Source organism: Apis cerana, linkage group LG8 (assembly GCF_029169275.1).
Source record: "Apis cerana isolate GH-2021 linkage group LG8, AcerK_1.0, whole genome shotgun sequence".
Lineage (NCBI taxonomy): Eukaryota > Metazoa > Arthropoda > Insecta > Hymenoptera > Apidae > Apis > Apis cerana.
This window is the reverse complement of record NC_083859.1, coordinates 448,607-473,842: the sequence shown is the minus strand read 5'-3', so window position 1 is coordinate 473,842 and position 25,236 is coordinate 448,607. Positions and strand designations below refer to the sequence as shown.

Here is a 25,236-nt window from a genome sequence, read left to right as displayed (position 1 = left end):
AAACCGACCTTCCACGATCTTCCCCGGCGATTCGTCCGTCACGGGCACGTCCAAAAATACACGATCACCCCCGGGGCTGATCGCGCGCTCGAGAGTGGCTGCCGCCACCCTCTCCCCAAAGATACGATGATGGCTCGTCCGCGCGAAACACTGCTCTTCTATCTCCCTACGGTAGTGTGATTGTGGGGCGACGCTTTGTGCCAACTGTTTTGTGTGTCGTCACAAAAGGGTTAATCATCATCAGACCGCAATAGAGGCAAGTCTACTCGTCCATCCTTGTGAGAGAAGTGTGTGTGTGTGTGTGTGTTGCAAGGTGCAACACCGGTTGGCACCCGAGAGGGGATACTCTCCTTCTTCCCCTCTCTCTATCTCACCCCGTATTTCCTTCTTTTCGCGCGGAATAAAAAGGAACGTTCACCTATACAATGTTTCCGCATAAACGAAGGCTCAACGGGCGGTTTAGAGTGCACGAAACTGCAAAACGAACGAGCCTATTGTTTCAGTCTGTGCTCACCTCTGTTTGACGCCTCTTTCCTGTCCCCCTTTCTCTACCTAACTCTTTCCCGCTACTATCATCGTCTACCTCCTCCCCTTTCGTCCTTTCACTCTTTCTCTTCCTCTCTTTTTTTTATCTTTTCTTTTCTCTCTCTCTTTCTCTTTTTTTTCTTTTTTTCACTTGCACGGATACCACCCCGATTCTCGACGATCTCGTAGCGAATCGCGAGAACAATGGAGTTTCGAGCTTATTTGAGAAGTTATTGGCCGATTTTTCTTTTTCTTTTTTTTTCCTTTTTTTTTTCGGTGAGAAACATTGGAAGAAAGTAGCGGAGCACCAATCCTCGAAACTATTGAGCGGATTTTTTCTTTTTTTTAATTCTTCGTCGTTGAAGGTGGCTTTTGTGGCTTGTCACCGAGGTTTGAACGTTGTCCGATAGAGAAATCATTTCTGAGAGAGGGGGAGGGGGAAATGGAGACTCTCTCAGAGATTTATCGTTTTTTCGTTTGTTATTCTTATCGTGGATAATGCGCGTGGATGATGCCAATTGTTCCGCGAGTTAATTTGTTGATTTGGTAAGATGCGAATTATTGTTTGAATTATTGTGGAAACAGCTTGTTTTATTATTGTTATATTTGTAGAGAAAAATTTGATAACTGTTTCATTGAAAAACTTATGGTTTAATTAATCAGTGAATGGATTAAAGTTTCGGTATATGAAAGAATTATGTAACTTTAAAGATATTTAAATTTGATTAAAATTCTTTGTATAATATTTTTGTATATGAATTTTTTTAGATATTAACGTGTCTATCAATTGTAATATTTATATGTGTGAAAATATGACAAATTATAGATTGTTGTGAATTGTAAGTAATCTCTATTCGTTAATAATATTAAAAGATGATTAATAAAAATATAATTCTTAGAATAATCTTTGAAATTTTTCTTTTTACGAGATTTAACAATGAAATATGCTGGATTTATTCGAATTTTCCTTTCAAAAGAAACAACAAAGGTGAGAAGTGCAAGAAATTATGAAGTAAAACAATTCGATGAGATGAATTCATTTTCGACAAGTGTCGGTTTTTTTCTTTCTTTCTTTTTTTTTTTTTCTAGTGATCGTAAAAAGCGAGAAAAGAATGCTCGACAAGCCAGAAACAGTAGAAAAGAAAGATAGATGCTCATTTAGAAGTGCTGCCAACGAAACGTTATCGATGTCGTCGTCAGAATATCGACAAGTTCAACTTTATCTACCGATATAAAAGATATAAAGTAGAACGTAACACTAGAAGTGGAAACTCTCGAGAAAATGTCTCAAGATAAAAAAGGAATTGTCTCGAGGGTACAAGCTTGAAATCACGAAGCGATTGCTAGCGTTTCTAATTAAAACGATGTTGTACGATTTTTTTTTTTAATAATTAATTCTTAACTAATATTATTTGGTCTTAGATGATTACTTAATCCTTTAATATTTAATTATTATTTAATCATATATTTTAATATCGTATATTAAGTATCTCTTCACATTTTATTTCTTATTAATTTTTGGAATATATATAACGAAAGATTGTAGCTAAAAAAATAATATTATATAATAGATACAAAATTATCTAATTTTCGTTATCATCTATAAATCGATTAGATCAAAATTCAATAGATTTAGCTATTGAATCGCAAGAATAAAAATAGAAAATGAAAATGTCAAAATGTTGTGGATTCAAAAATATCAATCGAGAATTGTTATTTCAAAAATATATCTTGGCAGAGATCCACTCAAAAAATATTAAACGACATCGAATTATTGATATGATAATAATCGCAGTAATATCTTGATCTTCTTTATCCTAAAAAGAACTTACCTTCGGAATATCGAAACATTCGTGAACGACTTCGAAAAAAGGAAGAAAAAAAATGATAAAACTGTAGAATTTAAAACAATAAGATGAAAACCGTGATGTACAACATATCGTAATGAAGTGTATTATTTCCTTTGGCGCATGCAAATACGATAAAATAGAAAGTCAATAAGATGAATAACAATGTGCCTCCTACAAAATATATATAATATATATAATATATTAATATATATATATTAATATTTATATATAATATTTATAAATTTTCTAATCATTTGAAATGCACTATGAATACGACAATTGAATATTATATAATATATAAATGTTATTAAAATAGAGTGGGAACAATAAAGATTGATTGATGAAAATAAAGAAAATCGATGCATGCGAGATAATTAATCAGATTGTTGCGAGATAGAGCTCAGGGCTCTAGAAAGAAAGAGAAAAAGATATATATATATATATATAAATATATATAATTGAAATATAATGTTTCATATAACGTAAACATTTGTACGATATTATTTAAAAAACGAGACAGAACGAAAGACAAAAATAGAGATAATGATAAATATATGTGTATAAAATGTTCGGTTAAACGTTCGTGTCCAAAAATTGAAATGATAACTCTTCAGGTCAAAATGAGTTTCGTTCTTTAGTTTTTAGACAATTTACAAAAATATCTCTGGACACGAGCAAAGTTTCGTATAAAAATGAATATAAAGCAGTTAGAACAGCAAGAAAATTCAAATTGCATTCTTCTTTTTTATAACTTGAATGAGATACTGTATGAATGTCAATTTGAGAATTGTTGTTGTATTCTTCGTGAAGAAAGGTTGCTTGCAAAAATATTTTTTTCAATTTTTAATTGCCAATAACTAAGAATATAATCATTTTTTATTCTTGATTTTCGGCTTACTTTGATTCGAAGAATCACGATTTGAATTTTGCAAATTTTTTTTCACACCTGTAACTAAACATTTTTTTATGTATATGTGTATGTATGTGTAAAGTGTAAGAAAAATGCGTGTAACGAAGAAAATAATCTGTTGGCTAAACAAGACCGTAACAAGAAAGATATCAGTCAGTAAACAGTAAGAATAATAAAAATCCAGGCATAAAGAATAGAAAACGTGAAGGATAAAAAGAATTCAGAAAAAAGAGAAGTTAATGTACCCTATTGCTCATAGTCTGGGATGCTGATCGGCCGGAAGCCCCGACAATACGCCGACTCCTACCAACACAACAACAACAATGATCAGTGACGTTTTTTCCTCGATTTCATAATAACAGTGCGATTAGATGAAGCGATATCATAAGAGACCTGGTACATAAATTGCTTGAGAATCGCACGATATTTACGAAAAAAATTGTTATTCCATTCCATTATTGTCGATTCTTTAAGGCAAAATATCGATTATAGGATAAATGATTATGAGAAGTATTATAAGATTATGAGATTGATTATAAGATAAAAATGTGAGCTATTATTTAAAGATTGTTAATATAAATATTTTAAAACAATTTTAAAAAAAATTATGTAAGATTTTAATAAAGTAGAAAAATATGTTTTATAAGGAAAAGTGAGATAGAAATGATAAATCCTGTTAATTTAATTTTCTTCCATTATATTCTTCCATTAATATTCTTCCATTCTATCTTCGTATAATAGAAAAGATAAAAAGCAAAGCATTTTCGTGACTCGATTTTTCTGTATCAAACGTTTTAAATATAAAGATATAAATTCTAATATTTTAGACTATATTGATATCTGACAAATCTGACGTGAATCGATCAGTACTCATGCTTCATTATTATCTGCCTTTTTAACTCTAAATTAATCGCATCTTCTCTTGTGTCGCCATAAAAATCTTATATAAAATTGCTTTATAAGAAAAATTGAATATCTTTGCAAAATTAATGTATTACGTATCATTATCTAAATTTAATTCCATAAAATTATAACAATATATCTAGCATTTTTTATTATTAATTTTTATAATTTTCGATTTCTGTAATCGAAATTTCTATTTGCTTATGAAGACAAGAATTATGATTGAAAAACTTAATTAACAAATATTGATAAATGATAATAAATAAACAATAGAAGAATTAAAAAATATTAACATATAGAAAGAAAGATTAATATAAGTTAATTTTCGATATTAAAAAATTGGCATCAAGAATATTTATACAATCAATAATAATTTTAAACGTTTCTCTAATATCTGATCCAAATTTCAAAGATAAATTTCGAAACAATCTTAAATTTATGCTTCACATAAATAAAACAAAAAATTGCGAAACACGAGTTTATACTTGACTATTTTAGATGTTCTTCCGCATCTGGTTTAAATGGAATCTCAAGTCTCTTAAAACGAAACAGGCATTTGCATCTCGAGTACTGTAACAACATCAAATTGTATTTTTGATTATTTTTATCCCTATGTTTCTCGAATATATCCGAATCCATGTTAAAATTACTTAATCATCGATGTAACATCTGGCCAACTCTATGTTAATTTACTCAAATCTTGAAACCTGTTTCCTTAAGACCCAAGTGTTAGCACGAGGGATAAATATTTGCCCCTACGTACCCTTTATCTCAAGTATGAGAAGTTCAAAAGTTCACCTGGAGCTATACTTAACGCGTTCAGAGGTATGTTAGTTACGTGCAACCCACGATAGTCACACCAAAGCTTCGAAACTTTAATTAGTTTACTAAATTATTCTTTGACACGACAATACTCAATATCAAACAGAGAAACATATACATATATATGATTTTTAAAACTGAATGGTATTTATGAAATAATATGAATTCTTAAAACCTAGATATTTAATAAACTTATATCTTGTTTGAAATCGTTTATTATGTAATACTATTTAATAAGCGAGTCCCATTGTATTGAAAAAATAATCCAGAGTTCAAAAAGTTTCGAAAAATTAAAAAAGAAATCTGAACTAAATCCTATATATATTTCTTACATTTCTCAAAAATACAGTATCAAAAAATAGAAAACATGGAAAACCTTTACAATTCCCAATACCCGAAGGGACACAACCTTCGAAACAATTATCGCCACTCAGAGATATTACATTCAGCCTCAAATAAAAAATAATAAAAAACAAGAAATAATAACACATTATTCCGTAATACGCACGAAATAACAACAATTCGATTCCTTCCCAAGAAGAATTGAAGTTCCAAAATCACGAGTAATAAAAGAAAAAGAATCGAATCAAATGTCAGGAGCAACAGTTTTTTAGATTCCCCAATCCGAAATCACGAAGCGAGGAAACGCGGCGTTTCTCTGAAAATTTCGAATGAATCCAATGGGATGCCTTCGAAACAGACGTTTGAGAAGCGGTCTGAGTAGCTAATAAACACCGACTTTGATATCACGCGACCGCGTGTTTCATCTTGAAGCCCGTACCGGATGTCGTGTTCACCAGCCGGCCCCGGTTATATGGGTTAGAACGCAATATTAGAGATTGTAGAGCCCCCTCTCGAGGGCTGCTAGCCTGCGAACCTCGACAGAGATTGCTGAGATATGAACCATTCTAGCACTTCTTCTTCCACCCCCTTTCGGCCGCCCGCCGGTTGGACCGGTTGGCTTTCAGGCCCACTCGAAAAAACGCCTTTGGCTGCCATCTATTTAAGCGACACGGCCTATCCGCTGCCAAGGGACAGAGACAAGAGATCTGGGTCGGTGATTTCGATGAGGAAAGGGTCGTCACGCTTGTACAATTAGCGAAATCGTTGCGACGTTCCTTCTTTTAATAAAGCTGATCGTGCTTTCTCTATATCAACATCAATCGTAGTGTTACGATGTGAATAATTGAACGTATGCCAAATGACAGCGGACGGATTGATATACGGATCCTTGCTAATCCATTGCGGATTTTTGATGAAATCGCGCAAAAAATTTGTCCCCTTTTAACTTGATATGCACGATAGAAGAAGATTTGGGTAAGGAGATTTTGATAATCGTTTTGAGCATCGATTGAGTAGATTATTTTCTTGGATTTGTTGGATCTCTTGATAATCGCGTAGCGAGATTTGTGATGCATGGATGGAATTTTTTTTTTAGAAAATTTATATTATTTATATCGTAGGAATATTTATTAGAAAAGTTGAATAAACAAACTGATAAAAAAAGAATTTGTTACAAAGAAAAATAGATATTTATAGCTCTCTATGCAATTACCTTCCTATTGCACATTCCTATATTTTTATACTTTATGTTTTAATATCTTTACTAGACTAGAAAGCGGGCTGAGGAAAAACTTAGAAAATGGCTACGTGAAAAAGAAAAATGCAGCGTGGTAGCTGACAAGTTATGGAAAAGGTGATGTTTAAACCGTTTGGCAGGGAAAAAGGATGAATTTCGTAATGGAGGAGCGGTACATGCCAAGTTCAGCGGTTTTGATGATATTGGGTTGTTATATTTAGTATATACGGATTTGTGCGATCCAAAGAGGGTGTGTTCTTAATGCGTGGAACTCGCCTCAAGGAAATTCCGAGCTTATTCATGAACTATGATTACTTTTCTATCATACGTAATAACATTTCATTAGTTTTCTGCACTGTAAAAATAGATAAATAAATTAAAAGATTCTTGAGAAAAATATAAAAAATATAAAATGAAAATTATTTGAAAGTAAATTGTCAGAATGAAAAATGAAAAATTAATCTCTATGAAATTAGTATACAGATAATAATTTTCTAAATGATGTAAAATGATTTTTAATGAATTTACATTATAAACGAGCTGTAAAATGTTTAACTTTATGAAAAATGAAGACCGATGGCTCTAAATTTTAAATTTAAATTAAGTGGCTTAACGTATTAAATAAATGAAAATAAAACAAGTTGTATATGATTTTGTTAAGATAGAAAAAATACATTGGAATTTTAAATATATCACAAAAGCTCAAATGATCAAATGAAATTTTCTTTAGAAATAAAAAATATCGATGAAATATTGAGCAATTACCTTTTATAACTAAAATATTATTATAAAACAAATTTCAATATTATAAACTGCTTTAAAAGAAAATACTTTAAAATAAAACTACATAAAACATTAACGTGTTGCTTCTTAATTGATTGAAGCGCATTAAAGCGATTCAAAAGTACAAATTATGTTCGAATCGATAGTTTTCAATTTTATACATCGAATATAGAAGCTTGAAACTGGTTCCAGCATCAATCACAGCAAACTTTAAACTTCACCAAAAAATTCTATGCCCTCGTTATACGAAACTCAAAGCAAAAGTTAAATAAACGCGAAAGCGACAGAAGCACGATACGAAAGTACAATTTTTACAACATGAAATCCATTATTCAAATATTGAATATATGATTTTGAATTAAAGCACATTAAACATTAAACTCTGCTTCGAGATTTGAAACAGTTTCGAACCTCGTAATTTAAATTATAGATACGCGCACGAGAGTACTTTACGTTAATTACGAATAATTTGATTTGTTATTTACATATAATTGAAAAATAATTATAAATATTAATTTTATCTTAGTTTAGTTTTTTTATAAATTTATCATATGAAACTTGATTGAGAACTCAATTAACGACGTGTTAAACACGTCGAATCGAGATTTGTGAATGACCTAAAAACGCGAAATTCTTCCCAAACTTAGACCTCGACCTCGGTTAGCATTTAACGAGAATCATGCTTACAGCAGTTCCACCTTCATTGTTTCGCATATATAGTTCGCAAAATAAGTTGAAAAGAAGAAACAATTTGGAAAGTATCGACATCAATATTTTACCGCTCCGAGAAAATTTAATTAGCAACATCACACGCATTTCGAAATTCGATTGGCCTAGAAACTTTCGACAACACTCCGAAACTTTTCCTAGAAATTACACGATTATACCTCGATTATATGATTACTCTCTATTTTTATTTCATTCTATTAAGTTCCAAAATTCTAAGAAGGAAACAATTTTGATACATTTGGTAATATGTATTTATTAAAATCTCGATATTTCAATAAAAATATAATTAATATAATTAGCAAATAATTAGCATATATTTAATTGTAATTAATAATACATTAACACACATCGAATTCGAGATTCGATTGGCCTACTAAATCTCTCTACATTTAAAATTAAATTTTTCCCAAAATCAAATCTATTCTCGATCTATCACGCTTCATTTTAATCCTTTTACATAATTCCAAACTTTTAAAATAATAAACAACTTTCCTGAAATCTCATCGACCGCGAATATTTATGCAAAATAAAGTTTTTTGCATGAAAAAGAGATTAAAGAAATGGAGCTTAAATAAAGATTTATCTTACTCTTTAGATATCATAGCGCATATTTAATGTATTTTTTTCTTTTTTATATCACGTATACTTAAATATTGAATAAATATTAATAAAATAAAATAAACAAAATATTAAACACGAACTTGACACAAAATTCTAAAGATAAAATGCAATGAAATATCAACCAAAGTGAATTTTTTTTCCCTAAACTATGCCTGTCCTACGATTAACCCTCGCACGAGACATTTTCTTCCTCCGCAGAAAATGTCGAAGAGGAGGAATTCCACGTTCGCCGATAACTCGATAAATTTTCGCGAGGAAGAGGATCAACAAGGGAAAAGAAACGTACAGGAAAGGGGTTGTTCAGGGGTGGAAAGGGATACGGGAATCCTGAGAAGAGAGAGGGAATGTAAAAGAGGGACACAAAGAGAGAGAAAGAGAGAATTGAACTAGTGCGTTGTTGAGCAGGGGTTGCAAAGAAGGAACGAAGAGAGAGGAGAAGGACGCGGAGAGAAGATAGAAGAGAGAGTAAAACGAGGACTACAATATGGGTCAGTTATTGATTGCTCCCTGGTCGACTCTCTGTAACGCCTACTATACACCTCCGCCGTTTCTATCTTGTTATCTTAGATTCCGAAACGCAACCACCACTTACCACTCTCTAACGTCGTGTAAATCTCTCTCTCTCGCTCTTATTGGCATGCATGCAAACGTTATTAGAAGATCGAGAGGTAAGGAAACGCGTATGGGGAACGAGAGAGAGAGAGAATGACACAAGCACCGCAATAACGTTTCTCTAGTAAGTAAAGTTTATGGAATTTATCGTGTGCCACTGATCAACAAATGATTAACATTTCGTTTTGTAATGTGAGCGCGAGTGCATGTTTTAATTTATTTTCCAACGATTGCGATCGATTCTAATAAGATAGATCGGTGCTAATATATAGAAATGAATTTTTAGGAAGAAATTCATGAAACATCGTAGATTTTTTTTCTGTGAAGTTTTTAAAGATTAAAATTTGTTTCGTTTTATCGTTCTTACTGTGCTTGTTTCGTTTATTTTCCAACAATTTCGATCGATCCTAATGAAACAGCGAAATTTAATGAAAGAACGTGGTAGAAATGAATTTTAAGAAGAAATTTAGAGATCGTTTTTTTTGTTTTTCAGTGGTTGTATTCAGTGAGTTTAAAAAAAGCTTGATTTAGGGTGGAAAGAAAGTCGTTTGATACCTCCAACGGAGTGTAAGTTATTTTTAATCGATGATCGGGGATTCTTATGGGGAGAATAGAGTTGAAGGAATAGTTGAGAGTGAGATCGAATGTTCAGAGAATATTAAGGTTGTTAAACTTATATACAATATTTCGATTTTTCCAATAAACAATATTTTTTCATCTAAAGATTTTTTAATAATTGTTTTAATAATAGAAACTGATTATTAATAAATAATTTTAATTGCCAAAATATATAATTAGTTGGACATATTAAGATAAATGGATAAATCGATGAAGTCATGTATAATAAATAAATGTGTGAATTTTTCAAGTATAAACTCTTATTAAATAATCACGTAAATATTCTAGCTCGTAATATAATTAATTGTTAAAATACTTTTATTATATATCTTATTAAAAATTCAACATATGTAGGTAAATAATTCTCAAACTTATTTGTCTTTTTTAATCGAATTTAACGATCAAATTAAAATTCAAATCTTTATTGTATATCTTATTAAAAATTCAACATATGTAGGTAAATAATTCTCAAATTTATTTGTCTCTTTTAATCGAATTTAACGATCAAATTAAAATTCAAATCTTAAAAAAATAAAATTCCTATGAGAATTCCGAAACGATTTACAACTATGCAATTGCTCTATATGTGATGTTTCGTATAATTTCTCGCAAATTCAATGTTAACGTTTGCATTGAAACGAGGAAAAGAGAACCAGACGAGGCACGATGCAGAGATTAACTCACACAGGATAAAGAAACTTAAGCACGGATGAACCCAGTGTTCGTGATTTCTGTGGCCGCTGCTATTTCCATTTTTCACCCTTTCGCTCGGCTGCGAGCGAAAAACGAAACGAAACGTGACTGCTCCCTTTGTTTCTTAACTTTCTTCTATTGCGCGGATGCTACAATTTCTATTCTCTTCTTTTTTTTTTCAACGATAACATCGTCGTTATTCTTTAACAATAATCAAGAGCAAAAAATTGAATTTCATACAAAGGAAATCACTCTGCGATTTCATACGTAATACAGGCTGCATTTCGAATTTCAATCATCGCGAAATGTGACTCCATATGCATGTCGGAAAAATCGATTTACCACGGTCGATATGTATCTCGTCCAGTAAAAAATATCAAAAGGTTCTCTTAATGAAATCAACCTTCGGATCATTTTCTTCGTTCGATTTGCATTGAGACGATTAAGGAATTGGATTAAAAGACCTTCATGGAAATTTCTGCACGTGGATATTGAATTTATATCTCGACTTGTTTCGAATAAACATGTGAAATTTTGAATGGGATTATTGAATTACGATGATGAAATTTTCTTACATAATCGATTCTTTGTTTTATTTTTTTGAGTTAACGAAAAAATTATTCGTAGAACAATTTGTTTTTCGATTTTATGTTTGCTAAATGAACGATCAATTTCTCTTTTAATATTCGAGAAAATTATCATTCATCAGTTTATAACTATAACACATTGATAATTATATTTCAGAAAAAGAATGTGAAAGATAATGATATTTTTATTGCATCATTTTAATTTAGAAGTATTTTATTCCAAAAATAAAATTATTGAATTAAAAAAATTCGAAAGAGGAAAAAAACGTAAAAAAAAATCATCAATTTATTCGTTAGAAGAGTTTTCTTAATCAAAACTAGTTGATAAATTTCTCTCAAAAGGAAAGAAAAACAGAAATCGAATTCGAGATAACAAAAATCTCGAAATTGATAATTTAATTTAGCCATATAAGATACGTCCAAAATAACCTTTTATCTTTCAAATTATTCCATGGATGTATTTTATCGATTATTCTCTCTATTTGAATTTTCATCCTTCTTTCTTCATCATCTCAAAATAAAGAAAAAAAGAAAAAGGATAAAAAAATTTTATTTTAGAATAAATTTTAGAATAAAATTTCCGAAAATTTGTTTGGCTGCTTGAAAAAAGGAATTCATGACAACGGTAATTTTACATACCACGAAACGTTTTACATCCCCAATTTTACATCCCAGAAGATTTAAAGAAAACACGATTTGTCAACGCCAAGAGCAGAGACAGGAATTTTACAATTGCTCGGTTCGTCCACCCATTTCGAGGCCATGTAGATTAATCACCGATGATATACATATATATATATATATTGACATTATGTAAATCACGCACAAATTATGCAAATTCGACATGCACACGCATACTGGCCACGTAATCATCCCACAAGTTATTGCGCGGAACATAGAAACGAGAAAAAGATTCCAAGTGGAAATGCACTTGAATGAAGTGAAATAAACAGACACTTAAAATCTCGTTACTTTGATTTATATTTATATTCAATTTTTTACGGTCTTCTTGATTCTGCATAAATGAACGATGCAGAATTATATGTAAATTATCCGCAAAATGATTGAAAATTTTTTTATCGTGTATAAAGAAATTTTGGACTTTAAAAAATTTATTTAAAAATAAAATGATGAGTTTTTTACAAGAGTAATTTTTCGAAAATGAACACGAAGTGAAAATTGCTCTCGCTGGAGTGACTCTCAACGCAATGTCCACTTGCGAAAAATACTCTCAATAATTTTTAAAATAGATTCACACTTTTCGAAATAATCTGAAAATTTATGGATATTATGCGTTGCTAAGAAAAAACGTCTGGCATAGAAATTATGAAAATTTTTCAAAAAGGAAAATTTAAATTACAAAGTTTTGAAACAATTAGAGTTATATTATATATAATTTTTTTCAATAAATTCAGAATTAATTTAAGAAAAATATCCAAAGTATCTGATCATTTTGTATTTAAATTGAATCATATTCATGTAAAAAAGAATCTACTTTAAAAAAATATTTAATATTTTATACTACGTTGGCAAAATAAAATACAATGAACGGTGAATACTTTTGTACTGAGAATACAGGAAATATCTGTATTATCTATTGTACTTTTATTTGTAATTATACTTTTATTTGTATTCATATTGTTCAATTCTTCAACTACATTTTCTACAATATTAAAGAGGGAAGAAGATGGAAATCACGCAAAATTGAAACGAAGAAATGAAAGCGATAAACATAGAATTAATAGCTCAAGAACTGCGTTTGTTAGTAATGCCTTTTGATTCGAATGAAACGCGTCCCATTGTAATCCTTCCCTTTCATTCAGCTTTTGCTTAACGATCGCGTTGTCGTTAATCCGATCTCTTTACCCGGCAGAAAATTATTTCGCGGAATTACAAGACAAAGAGATAGTTCATAAAAGTAATATTGTTGGAAATTTGTGAAAATCAAACAAAAGCTAGTGAAAGTACCACCAGTTTTCAAAACATTTTCAAAAATATACAATGTTAATGTACCGTTCTAATTTTAATTTATTTTAATTTTAACAGTGCTCTTTTGTTTTAAGATAATTAATTAAACTTACAGAATTTTAACTTTAGAAATTTTTTTAAATAATTGTAAAGTATTACAAATATTGTAATACGAATATTATAAAACTATTCGTTCAAATTAATATTTAGTTTAAAATATTAGATATATATATAATCTTTAATTCTAATTAAAATTCCTTTATGTTTAAAAAAATGTAATATTTCTTTTCTTTTCAATTTTATTTAAATTGGAAAATGCAGTTTTGCAGTCTTGAAATCCCGATAGTGCATTATAATAACTGATAAGCAATTTTTATCGGTAATCAATGTGATATTTTATTTTTAAATATTTGTACACTAATTAAATATTTACAATTATATTTCCACCTAAAACAATTTAAACGATATTCAGATATTTTAAAATATAAAAATATCTTACAAGAATCAAATTTATCTACTCCAAAATATTCAAAATTCTAAAGAATCAAAATAATTTTGATATGTAATAATGATTAAATAGATTCAACCTTCTTATCCATACTAAACGAATTCAGATCCGTTCGAAACGAAAGTATCGACCACGAATATCTTTTTCGCGAGGAATACCTTTCGTTCAAAAGTTTATCCGCGTTAATGGGGCAGCTCGACGCGGATTTGACGCGTCATTTAACGCAAAGATATTTGCATAGGCCCGATAAAGCGTATCAGCTGTTGAACAAAGCATCAACGATGACACGGGCAAACCGTGAATCCGAGGCCCGGGGTTACAATTTCGTTCGTTTCCAGTTGGATGAAGGATTCAGCGGTGATTGGAGAGGCACCGAGAGGAAAGGAGGACGAGGATGGACCCGAGTCGAGGAGACGAATCTCCTCTTTTCTCATGCAGATATTACGTAACTATATCGCTTTCTTTTAAAAATGAAAAAAAAAGGAAGAAAGAAATAAAGAAAAGAAGAGAAGAAACAAGGGAATGAAAAGGAATACGTGTTTCGATCGGACTATGATATCCTCAAAGCTGTCCTGTAGTAACACGAATCCAAGTGAGTTGCTCCATTTTCAACGATCAATCCGCGAGGTTGAATAGAGACGTTTCGACGTTTTATCACGAGAATTAATCGACATCGTTAAAAGCCAGTGTTCACGATGCGATGTTCGACTACAAGGTATCTTCTGCAACCTGTTAGTCATTATTCCACGACCGTTGCGTCGAGTCACGTCCTTTAAAGCCCTCGGTAATTGACTTCGGATAATAGGTAATGGAGATTTAAGCTCGACTCGAACAATGGCTAATATCCTTTCTTTCCGTAGATTTCAATAAGATCTCAGGTGTATGCGTATGTACAAATAGAGATGGATTAATTTAAATTACTATTAAATTTTTGTCTGTTCATATTAATATTGTAATATTTAATAGATAAAATAAATCTATTCGAATTTCATCAATGTGTAAGTGAATTTCTTATTATTTATTAACTTGTAGAAATGTAAATTTGCACAAAATTTTCTTACTGTGATTGTACTACTCAAAACGAGTACATGGTAAATTTAACGTTCAAATCAGTTGAAAGAAATAATTGATAATCTTTTTGCAAAAAAAGTGTATAAGGAATGACTAAAATAGATAATTTTTTCCAAGAATAATACAACAATAATTATAATAACTGATCGTTAATTAATCACTCTTCATTCAAATTCAGGAACTATTTAAAAAAAATATATAAAATCTTACTCAAGTTCGACGAAAACACTCACATTTTCTCACGCGTATCAATTAATTGACCGGATTGCATCTGGATAGTTCTTTCTTTCTTTAACTTTACTTTAAACTCTACTTTAACTTATACGAATAGTTGTTTCCCCCTCCCTAATTGTTTTAACCGATGCATCAATCTGTTTTGTACCGTTCAAAGGCGTAACATGTAGCTAACTTTGTTCACGCGCGTTTGCTTTGCCGCGCTGGTAAACGCGCGCGAGCCTATTTTCGCGCGGTGTCCTTTTTTTAGATCGCCCTCTCTCGAAGAGCACGCGTTGTATCTTACTCCAGAGATCCGAGGGGATGCGCGGAAACGAGGGAAACGTGGCGAGGGGCGGTGCGTGAAAAGAATCGGTGATCGACCGCGTTTATCCTTCCTTTAACGCGTTCAATATGACTCCAAAAATCGAAAGGATTGGATATTGACAAGTTGAAAAAACATTCGTGAAATGCAACGAAATGCAAATTAGCTATGCATACTGATGACAATAGTACTGATGGAAAACGAAGGGAAAGTGAGATGGATGAAATTTTGTGGAAAAGTTCGTGATATGATTGTAAAAAGTACGCGTCAAAAAAATAGGAAATCTCTCTGATTTGCGACACGAGTCAGATTATTCTAAAAATTTATCCTCTTTTTAAAGGAATATATGAATAGATAAAAAGGATATTTTTTTATTGATAAGGAATTAAAACATTGGATAGAGATCATAAACTGCTAAGTATCTTCAAAATAAATAGCACGGTATAAGTCAATTTTGTCCACTTTTAGATTTTTAAAAATTCTGCAGTAATAAGATTGTATATGCGGATATGTCACAAAAAACATCTTTATATAGTGATTTTTATTTTCACATTTCAAATTGACATAATCGTCCATATTCCAATATATTTTAATAGATTTGCATTCTTTATACCAAAGATTCATATGATTCATAGATTCAAGATTCAAGATTCATATACCAAATTTGAAATTGATTAAATTAATCAATAATAACAATACACGTGACTGAAGATATACAAGTTTAATTTCTCAGAGATAGTTTGCCTTCAAGGAAAACTATTTGGCTCCATATTATAATCTTTAAGATAAAATCGATATCGTATTATCAAATACTGGACTAACATTGCATTTACTGGAGTCAATTTCGAAAATTCTCATTTCAGGATGGAACGTTACTCCATCGCCGAAGTTCATCAAAGATCTGACTATTCAACAGATATCTAGTCAATATACACATTTCAACTACTACTACTACTCTTGTATATCACGAAGGAAGATTCAAATTTACAAACTCAATAGAGCTTTTGAAATCTGTGCATCGTTTCTTCCGCAGAATATTCTTCATCGTTTACAAATTTGCAACAAAAGAATTAATTTATATATATTTAAACGAGATAAAGAAAAAATTTAAAAGATTATTCGAAAGATTGAACAAATACAAAAATTGATGTTGCATAAAAATATTGTTTCATTGAAGCTTATTTTGCAAGTTACAAGCAATTTAATTTTACACTAGACGAAGCGAGACAGAGATAGAGTCGTCGAAGGGGAGTAAGATTGTCCCTACACAGACAATAATTTCTTTCTCGCGCTACTTAAAACCAACAATAAATAATTCCCACCCCGATAAACTACTCTATAAACACTCTTAAAGCAACAACAAATTTTCTCAATAAAAAAAAAACTGTATCCAATATCTCTATTTTTATGCGAGAAATAAACACTATCCAACCGTATCATAATTCCATCCTCGTTATATATAATTCAATATTAACTTGCGAGCAAAAATTGCACGAGAAAAAGGAATTTAAAAACTTCCCCGACGTTTGCATAAATCATAAAAGGAAAAAAGAAAGAGGTAAGAAGGGAGGAATTTCTCGACTCGAAGATTCGCGACAAAGGAAATAAAAATCTCGTCGACAGACATGCGAGAGGCGATTATTAAGGTCCGCCTAGTCGATTTTCCAAGCGAATCTCATTCATGCGAAAATCTGCGGGAAGAACGATCCTCAGGAATCGTGCGCCCTCCAATCGATCGTTCCCCATTTAAACGAGAAGCTTGTTTTTTTTTCCTTCCTCTTTTCCAAAGCTGAAGAAATGCCATTCCTTCGATTCAACCATTTTGGAGAATCCGCCCTCTCCAGGAACAATATTTTTAACCCGGCGATTAGAAAAAGCGCGGATCGATCGTTATATTTATAAACGCATCCCTCTGGAACTAATTGCTGTAAAATAGAGGAAACAAACTCGAAAAAAAGAATGATTTATGGCCAAAATTAAACGAATATAAGTCACGCCTTCCAATGATCGATTTTTGCTTCGAGTAATTGTCTTACATTTCGATCGCACATGAGTTTTAAAAGATTGGTTAATTTTAAAATATGATTCAACCTGCCATTTTGAAATACTACAACTGCCTATTATAGTATAGATAATAAATAAAGTTAGAAATAAAAACAAACAGAGATTTTAAGCCTTATTGAACTTATCATTGTTATTTGTTGACTATGAATGATTGATTATGAGTAATTGAACAAACAGCATTGAGTTCGAGCATCGAATTTATACGATTGTGTACATTATGATATTTTGCGTGAAAGATCGAAAATATATTTTATGAATGCTTTAAAAACGTGTAATGATGACGATACTTGAAAAAAATGAAATTTATGTGAATGAAGAAGTAGATTTCATTTTCTACTTGCTCTTGGTACAATGAGACATGAATACGAGGTGTTAAGAATGTTGGTTCTACAATGTTTGATATTCGTTAAGCTTGGAACATTTGAAAAGAGATCTTTTTAATTCTGCTTGGATAATTTTTAGTTTCGCGATGTGTTTGCTTTTTATCTTTGAATATAATTCCAATTTTAAAGTATCTTAAATAGAACAAATAATAATTTTTAAAATTTCATGTGGAATTATTGATCAATTTATTTATTTCTATAGATGTAATCTGAAATTTGAACGAAAATACTTTGATAATTATGTTCTAGTGAGAGTGTACGTAAGAAGATATGATTGACTTACACTACTGAATAAAGGAAAATAGACAAAATATGGTCAGACATATTTAAGATAAATACATTGCTGATTACTATTATAAGTTAATCTTCTTGTTCTATTTATTGTCACTTATCATTTATGAAATAAATAATATTTTTTTCATTAAACAAATAGTATAAGCAATAAAAAAATTAAAAATTTATTATTTATATAAATATCGCATTTTTTATAGAATTATCTTTCACTTATATAATTCTATAAAAAAGTAAGATAGTAATTTTAATTATAAAAATGAAATAACCAAAAATATGATGAATTTATATTGGCCAATAGTTTATATGGAAATTAAAAGATATTTTTTCTACTTGAAAATTATTTTATATAATAATAATAATAATATTTGAAATAATAATAAATTATTGTAATATTATTGATTATGATGAGTCTATAATTTTATTTAAAAAAAATTTAATTAAAATAGCAAAAATAATTATATATTAAAATGAAAAAAAAATTATATAAAAAAATATATTTTAAGTTTGTTTTCTTGAGAGGAAACAATTTATAACAGAGAATCTTTAACCTCTTAAACATAAAACTTTCTGTAAGAGCCTACGAGATCTCAGTTACAAAAAAGTTCGGATACAGGAAATTAGATGACGTTAAACCATTCAAATCTCTCCTTTACCATTTTCCCTATCTTCAATTCATAAAGAAAAAAACATTGTCCAATCGGATTATTGGACTATTACTCGAATCCGGATCTTTACCAGACAATTGCTTTACCGAATCGATCAATCCAAGCGTCAACAGATTTCTGTTCTCAAATTTAAACGCTAAATTCTATAGCTATTTCTATATCAAACAAGAATCTGGTTGATGGGATCGAGATATGTTTTATAGATTTACTCTGAAAAAGATTAAATTGTTTGTTTCCTAGAAATTTTTATAAAATTTCAAAAAATAAATTTAAAAATTTCATAAAAAAAACTTAAATACACGTCCCTATTTTTTTATAATTTATTAATATCTAAAATATCTTTGAATTAAACTATTCTTCTTTTCAAAAAATATAAGATTGTTTATTAATATGTAAATGCCAAATATATCTGAAAAATATTTTCTCATAAATCATTTAAATTTAAAAAACTTTGCGAATTAAATAATCATTATTATAATATCAAATGTATAATTCCATACAATCTCTAATCTCTTTTCTTTTCTCTAAGTTCTTATTACCCTAGCAAACAAACTACAAAATCTTTTTGTTTCTATTACTTGAAGCTCCACTCCAAACTTTTCCATTCTAATTTACAATTACTATACTACATAAGTCACAGGACACTGATTAATTTTAAACATACAAGTGCATACTAAAATCTATCAAAAAATATAAATTTAATAAAAACCAATTCTATTTCATAAATTTAATCTATTCCTTAATTCTAAATATACCAAGTGTCCAATGACTCATACACCATATACTATCAATCAAAAATTTGAAATCACTAATGCATTCCATCCAAGGATTCAAAGAAATCCAAATTAACACATTATTAACTACATTATTAATGCAGAAAATTCTCTCTACGTGAAAACCTATTAATTAAAGTAAACAAAATTACTAAATCAACATTGGCACGATCAACTTAAAATTAACAATGAAAATTTAATTCAACTGAAAGTGATTTTAAACTTTCTGACCAGCAACTCGTATCCGTGCCAATCTCGATCCCATCCGCGTGCCAGTCACGTGTAATCCAATAGTATAATCAGCAAGGCTAAAGTATACAGTAGAATTAACGACTTACGGGTGAGAGACGCGCCGGTGCAGACTCCTCATGGACATGGCTCTGTTCTTGCGATTCGAGCTCGAGGTCGATCCGTTCGCGCTTCCGTTCGGCGTGGTATGGCGTGGCGCAGCTGCTGGGGGAGCGGATTGCTCCCCCGTGGCCGCCACGGCCACCGCCGCCGACGTGAGGCCCCCCGAGGTCGCCAGACCGGTACGCCGAAACGGGCCCGAGCTAGCCGCTAATCGGCGTGCTAATCTGCGGGCGAGCCGACGGGCCAGGCGCGCCCCTGCAGCACCGGCACCCACGCTGACGGTCTTTCTGTCCCACCCCCCGTGGCCAGGGGGTGGTACACGATGCCTAGTGACTGCCTCGACGACGCTGCACTAAGCTCTCTTCTCCTCTCTTTCGCCGCCTGTCCACGTGCCCCTTTCACCTCTCCACCACGCGGCTCCTTACCGGCCCTGTCACGCCTAGGCCTCTTCCTCGAGGATCCACGTCATCAACGTTGAGCGCGATAATGGAGAAGATACTGGCGGTATCGTGAGCTTCCGCTCTCGATCTCGAGGATTGCAGTGGCCGGTGATTTCCGATTGAAACTGATCGACTGGAAAAGAGAAAAGAGGGCAATTTTAGAACAAGTTTGTTTGTTTAGGGAGGGTTGTTAAGCGAATTTCGATTAATATGAAAATTTATAAAATATTGTTGAGATTGTGATTGTGATTGTGCTTTGCAAAGAGAATATTTTAAAAATAGTATTGGTAATCAGTAATAATTCTAATGTAAAAATTTTCGTATTCTTTGCGTACACGTGTACTTGAAAATTGTCACGGAATATCATAGAAAATGAAAAATTATAAATAATTTTAAATTTTTTATTTTTTTCAAATTGTCAATTATTAAAAATGTATACGAGAGCATTACTCGATATAATATTGCTTTTTTTTTAACTAAAAAAACGATAGTATAAATTCTTTCATTAGTCTCACGAATAAAAATCAAATAGAACGATGGCTGGCCAAGTTGCTGCTCCATTTTATCCAACCTGTTCAAGTGCGCGCGTACTCGACGAATTTTCAAAATCGATTCCTCCTACAACGAAGCCTTCTACGAAAAAAAAACTTTGTTCCACATTCATGACTCTAATTTACTCAAGAAACGGCTTCCATGCTAATCGTTGTAGAAATTCCACATGCTTTGACTACAAATATGTTATCCAACAAAATAAACATATAGATAATGATCAAACAATATTTATTATGTTTCTATCGTCAACCAAAATTAAATGGCATATCTAAGATTCAAAATAGGATAATAAAGGAACGAGCAATTGATGTTACGTGAATATGATTACAGTAATCCTTTTTCTATTTTTAAAGAAATATGATTGTTTGGTCATCTCGAGTTTCGTGTAATTTTCCCACGATATTTAATTTACACATATGATTTTTATCTTTGATTGGAACAATAGAACACCGGTGTTGATTCGCGACCCCGGAAACATTTTAAACGTAGCTCATTTGCAATGATAACGCGAAAACAAAGTCAAGAGTATTCGAATAAAGAAGCAACATTTGAATAACAAAAAGAATTTCCAAGCAACGTTAACGCCTTTCTTTAATATATTTTAAATATTTATTCTATTATCGTATTCTATTTATTATATTCGCAAATGGAGTAAATAGACACAATTCAAAAATTCAAAACATGAGAAAGCTTTCCTCGATTTCGCAGAAATAAGAGGGAAATATAAATACAAAACTCTAACATAAAACAATTATATATTAACAATATATTATTTCATATATAATTTACTAATTTTTATGAAATATTATTCAACCTGTTTTGCAATCTATTATTCCATTTCTCTTTGCCTAGTTTTAATTATTTATCTACATTTAAAAAATTGACCAATACTTTTTTCTTCTATTTAATGTTTTATAATACATATCATATTTTAGTATCATAATATTCCAATATTTTTAAGTGATAAAGATAACTGAAAATCTCATCAAATGAAATTGTCAACAGAAAGAAAAGTAGAAAAATTCAATAAAGTTGCTAGTATTAATAAATTATTAAAATTATTAATCCTTGATTAATAGATATATCGAATTGAGTTATATATGACCAACAATAATTTGTATTAAATTATCTCATTTTTGAATACTTTATCTTTTTCATTTTATACTATATAGAATATATATAAAAATATCATTTTTCATTAATAACATTATCGCATTAAGATTAAATTAATTATCCTAAGAATAACCTAATTCAAATATAACTCATGCTTTCTATGATATTAAGTGTCTATGATATTAAGAATGAGGGATATATATTATAATAATCGAATGAGGGATAACGAGGAATAGATGTGAAAATAATATGTACCTACGAAGTGAATCACGAGGTGGCCAAAAACGTGATTCGAAACCGGCGATTCATTCCACTTTGTTTCCAGATAGGTCGGTACACGCGATTCGACGTCAGAGATTGAACATCAGGCTCTTTTCGGTGTAGTTATCAGTGTATCACAGTTTATAAATCCGACGCATGCCCCGCGATCGACCATTGTTTCCATTAATTACACTCGCATTTCAGTCTGGCACACTCTGTGTCGCGCCCCCTTTCATTCACACCCATCTCCTTAAACGCACATGTTCACCTAATCTTCCTTTAATATATCTTAATATCACAATGGACGATTTTATATTTCTCTATCTTGCTTTTTTTTTAATAATTTATATATTTCATCCGTCTCTTCTCCTTCCTCTCTTGCTCTTCTTTGTTTTCTTAATATTTTGTTTATAACCTTAAGCTTAGAAATCACAGTCGCGAATTGATACGGATCACCGTAGCATGTGCTGCTGCTGTTGCCGTTGCTCGCTCAGAAACGATCACACCACTTCGTATACCGAGCATGCCCTCTCTTTCTACTCCTTTCTCTGTCACTCTCACCACGTTGCACACGATTGGTACGACTAGTCACCGATTATTCTCTTTGGGACACGATGGTTGGCCATTTGAACAATTCTCGTTCTCGAAGGGCTCCACATACACTCAATTCTTTCTCTCTTTGTTTCTTTTTCTTTCCTGTTTTATATATATATATTTTTTATAGATATATATATTTATTAATATTCGTTCTGGGACGGAATACGCGTGATTCGTTCGCCAGCCTTGTGCGTGAAGGCCGTATCTCTCACCTGTTTGACACAAAAACTCGTCACGAGAAAAAGCACAGGATTATTCCGCGTCTATCTGCCTTTGGAAGGAGTTTTACTGTCGACCATCAATGCGCACGTGCGACCAACGGGCAATGTGCCGAATCCTCTCGCTCGTTGCCGTTCTGACGAGGACACATAAAAACTACGTCGATGGGACGCCCCTCAGAAACGAGACACGGCTACGAGTCGCGGGAAACGGGTTGTTTCGGTCGCGTGCTTCCTCACCTCGCTTCGTTCCTTGCGTTTTGTCGCGTTTACAACGCGATTCTTCACATTCGGTTTGATCAAGCACAAATTCCGAAGTGCCATCCTTTCTTTTTCTCCTCTGCTAACACCGAATCTCTGTCTCCTTTTTTTCTCTTTACACTTTTTTCTTCGTCTCCTACCTGTCTTCTTCTCTTTCTTTCTTTCTCTCTCTCTTTCTTTCTTTCTCTCTCTCTCTTTCTCTCTCTCTCTCTCTCTCTTTTTCTCTCTTTCTCTCCTTCTCCTTTTCACTAATCACCCGTCTCTCCTTCTCCGTCGAGAATGTATCCAAACATCATTTGAAAGGACATCATCAGATGTCGTGGCAACCGTTGTTCTTCCCTGTCGATCCTGTCAAAAATGACACATGCTCAACTAAGTATCGTCGTCACTGAACGTCGATGCGCATCTCCGACGGTAGTTCGACGGCATGGCAACCTATACACGTAACGAAACTCGGTGGCGCGATAGTCTCGATGCCGTGCGACTGTCGATCGATCGAAAATCATCTGCCCGCTTCGAGTCGTGCTCCGTTGCTCCTCGCTGCCACGCTTCGACACGATCCAACCGTGTTCCTCGCAAGCCCATCGACTCTCTTCTGCCTCTGCGATAGAAATGAGGAAGGGAATCGACGTGGCGATCGCCACGATCACAAAGAATTTCGTTCTACGCTGTTTCTCACTCGATTGACACTCTGTTCCTAATGATATATCCGTTCCAGGTTTTAGTAACGGCCGCTAACGACATTTGATTTTCTTCGATTATGATCCCGCCGTTTATTCGACAATCACTTCTCTCTTTCTCTCTCTCTTTCTCTCTCTCTCTCTCACTCTCCTTATTCTGTATCTATTTTCGTTTGCCCTCTCTTTTTTCTTTATCTATTCCGTTCTGTCGTTCTATCGCGTTATTCGGCTAAATGTAAACCAAATGTACACCAGTGACCGCGCACACACTTGCCCTGTCTCCCTCAGTCAATCGCGATCAGCCATTATTACCGAATAATCCCGCGACTGCTTAATTACTCTCGATACCGCACTCACCGCTTCTCGATACTTCCCCCTAGAAGCACGAAACACCGATAATACGGCTTACTCGCATGACCCGTTTATGTTACGCAGTTTTCTTACCCACGAAGATATCATCAGGTTCTTTTTTCTTTCTTTCTCTCTTATTTTTTTTCCCTTTCTTTCTTTATCTCTGTTTCTCTTTCTTTTTAAATCGTCCTGTCTACACTTTTTACTTTCTACGTTGTCCACACTCCACTCTTCCGGGGACCGGTTGTTCGTTTCGACGTATGGCGCACCGTTGATCCTTCTCTGCGACAATCAAATGAAAAGAGACTCGTTACGAAGAATCGAGCAATCCCGATGTCCACAATGTTTAGTGTGTCGTTGTACCGTGATTGTTTTTTTCTTTTTTTTTTTTGTCTGTTACGAGACACACGCGCGCGCGAACTTCGTCTTATCCCCCACCCCTCGTCGTCCTTTAGTCACGGTTTCCCTTAACCTCGACACCTACGATTCCTTATGCTTCCCTGACTCTCCTTCCCTTTCACACATCCTCGCACTCACCTCGCCCAATCGCTCTTTCTCTTTCTCTCCCTCTCTTTCTCTCCGTTCCTTTCTCGCGACTTTCATTCATTTCGACAAAGGGCGCGACGTTTCCTTTAAGACGATTCCATACACGCGCCCCGCTTCTGCCCTTATCGATTATGACGCATACTGCATTGAGAAAGGCTGCCCACCCGTTGACAGCCGAAAAGGATTCCCCGCGTGAACAGTTCGCAGATCCCTCTGCTCGCCTAGCCCACGACAAGAGAATCCGCGAGAATCCGTGCACGGGTGTCGCAAGTATATGTGTGTGGGTGCCTGCGGCAGCCGTGTTACGTATACAAGCGTAACCCCGACCTCGATGTTAGGCGGCTGATAGCCGGCCTCACACTGATACGGC

At 32.6% G+C, this 25,236-nt stretch overlaps 1 protein-coding gene across 12 annotated transcripts in view; it reads right to left on the bottom strand.

Annotated features, from left to right (window-relative positions):
- Positions 1-25,236, bottom strand: part of LOC108000937 (potassium/sodium hyperpolarization-activated cyclic nucleotide-gated channel 2) — a 187,906-nt gene extending 162,670 nt beyond the window's left edge. For 6 of the 12 annotated variants that reach the window (XM_062077788.1, XM_028668247.2, XM_028668251.2 and 3 more), the window contains exons 1-2: positions 22,208-25,235; positions 19,835-20,420 (exon numbers count right to left, since the gene is read on the bottom strand). In XM_062077788.1, the coding sequence (XP_061933772.1) occupies positions 19,835-19,872 (38 nt within the window). In that variant the 5' untranslated portion in view covers positions 19,873-20,420; positions 22,208-25,235. Of the gene's footprint in view, positions 1-19,834; positions 20,421-22,207 lie in introns of all 12 variants that reach the window. The other 6 variants (XM_062077778.1, XM_062077780.1, XM_062077779.1 and 3 more) reach the window with 6 other exon arrangements.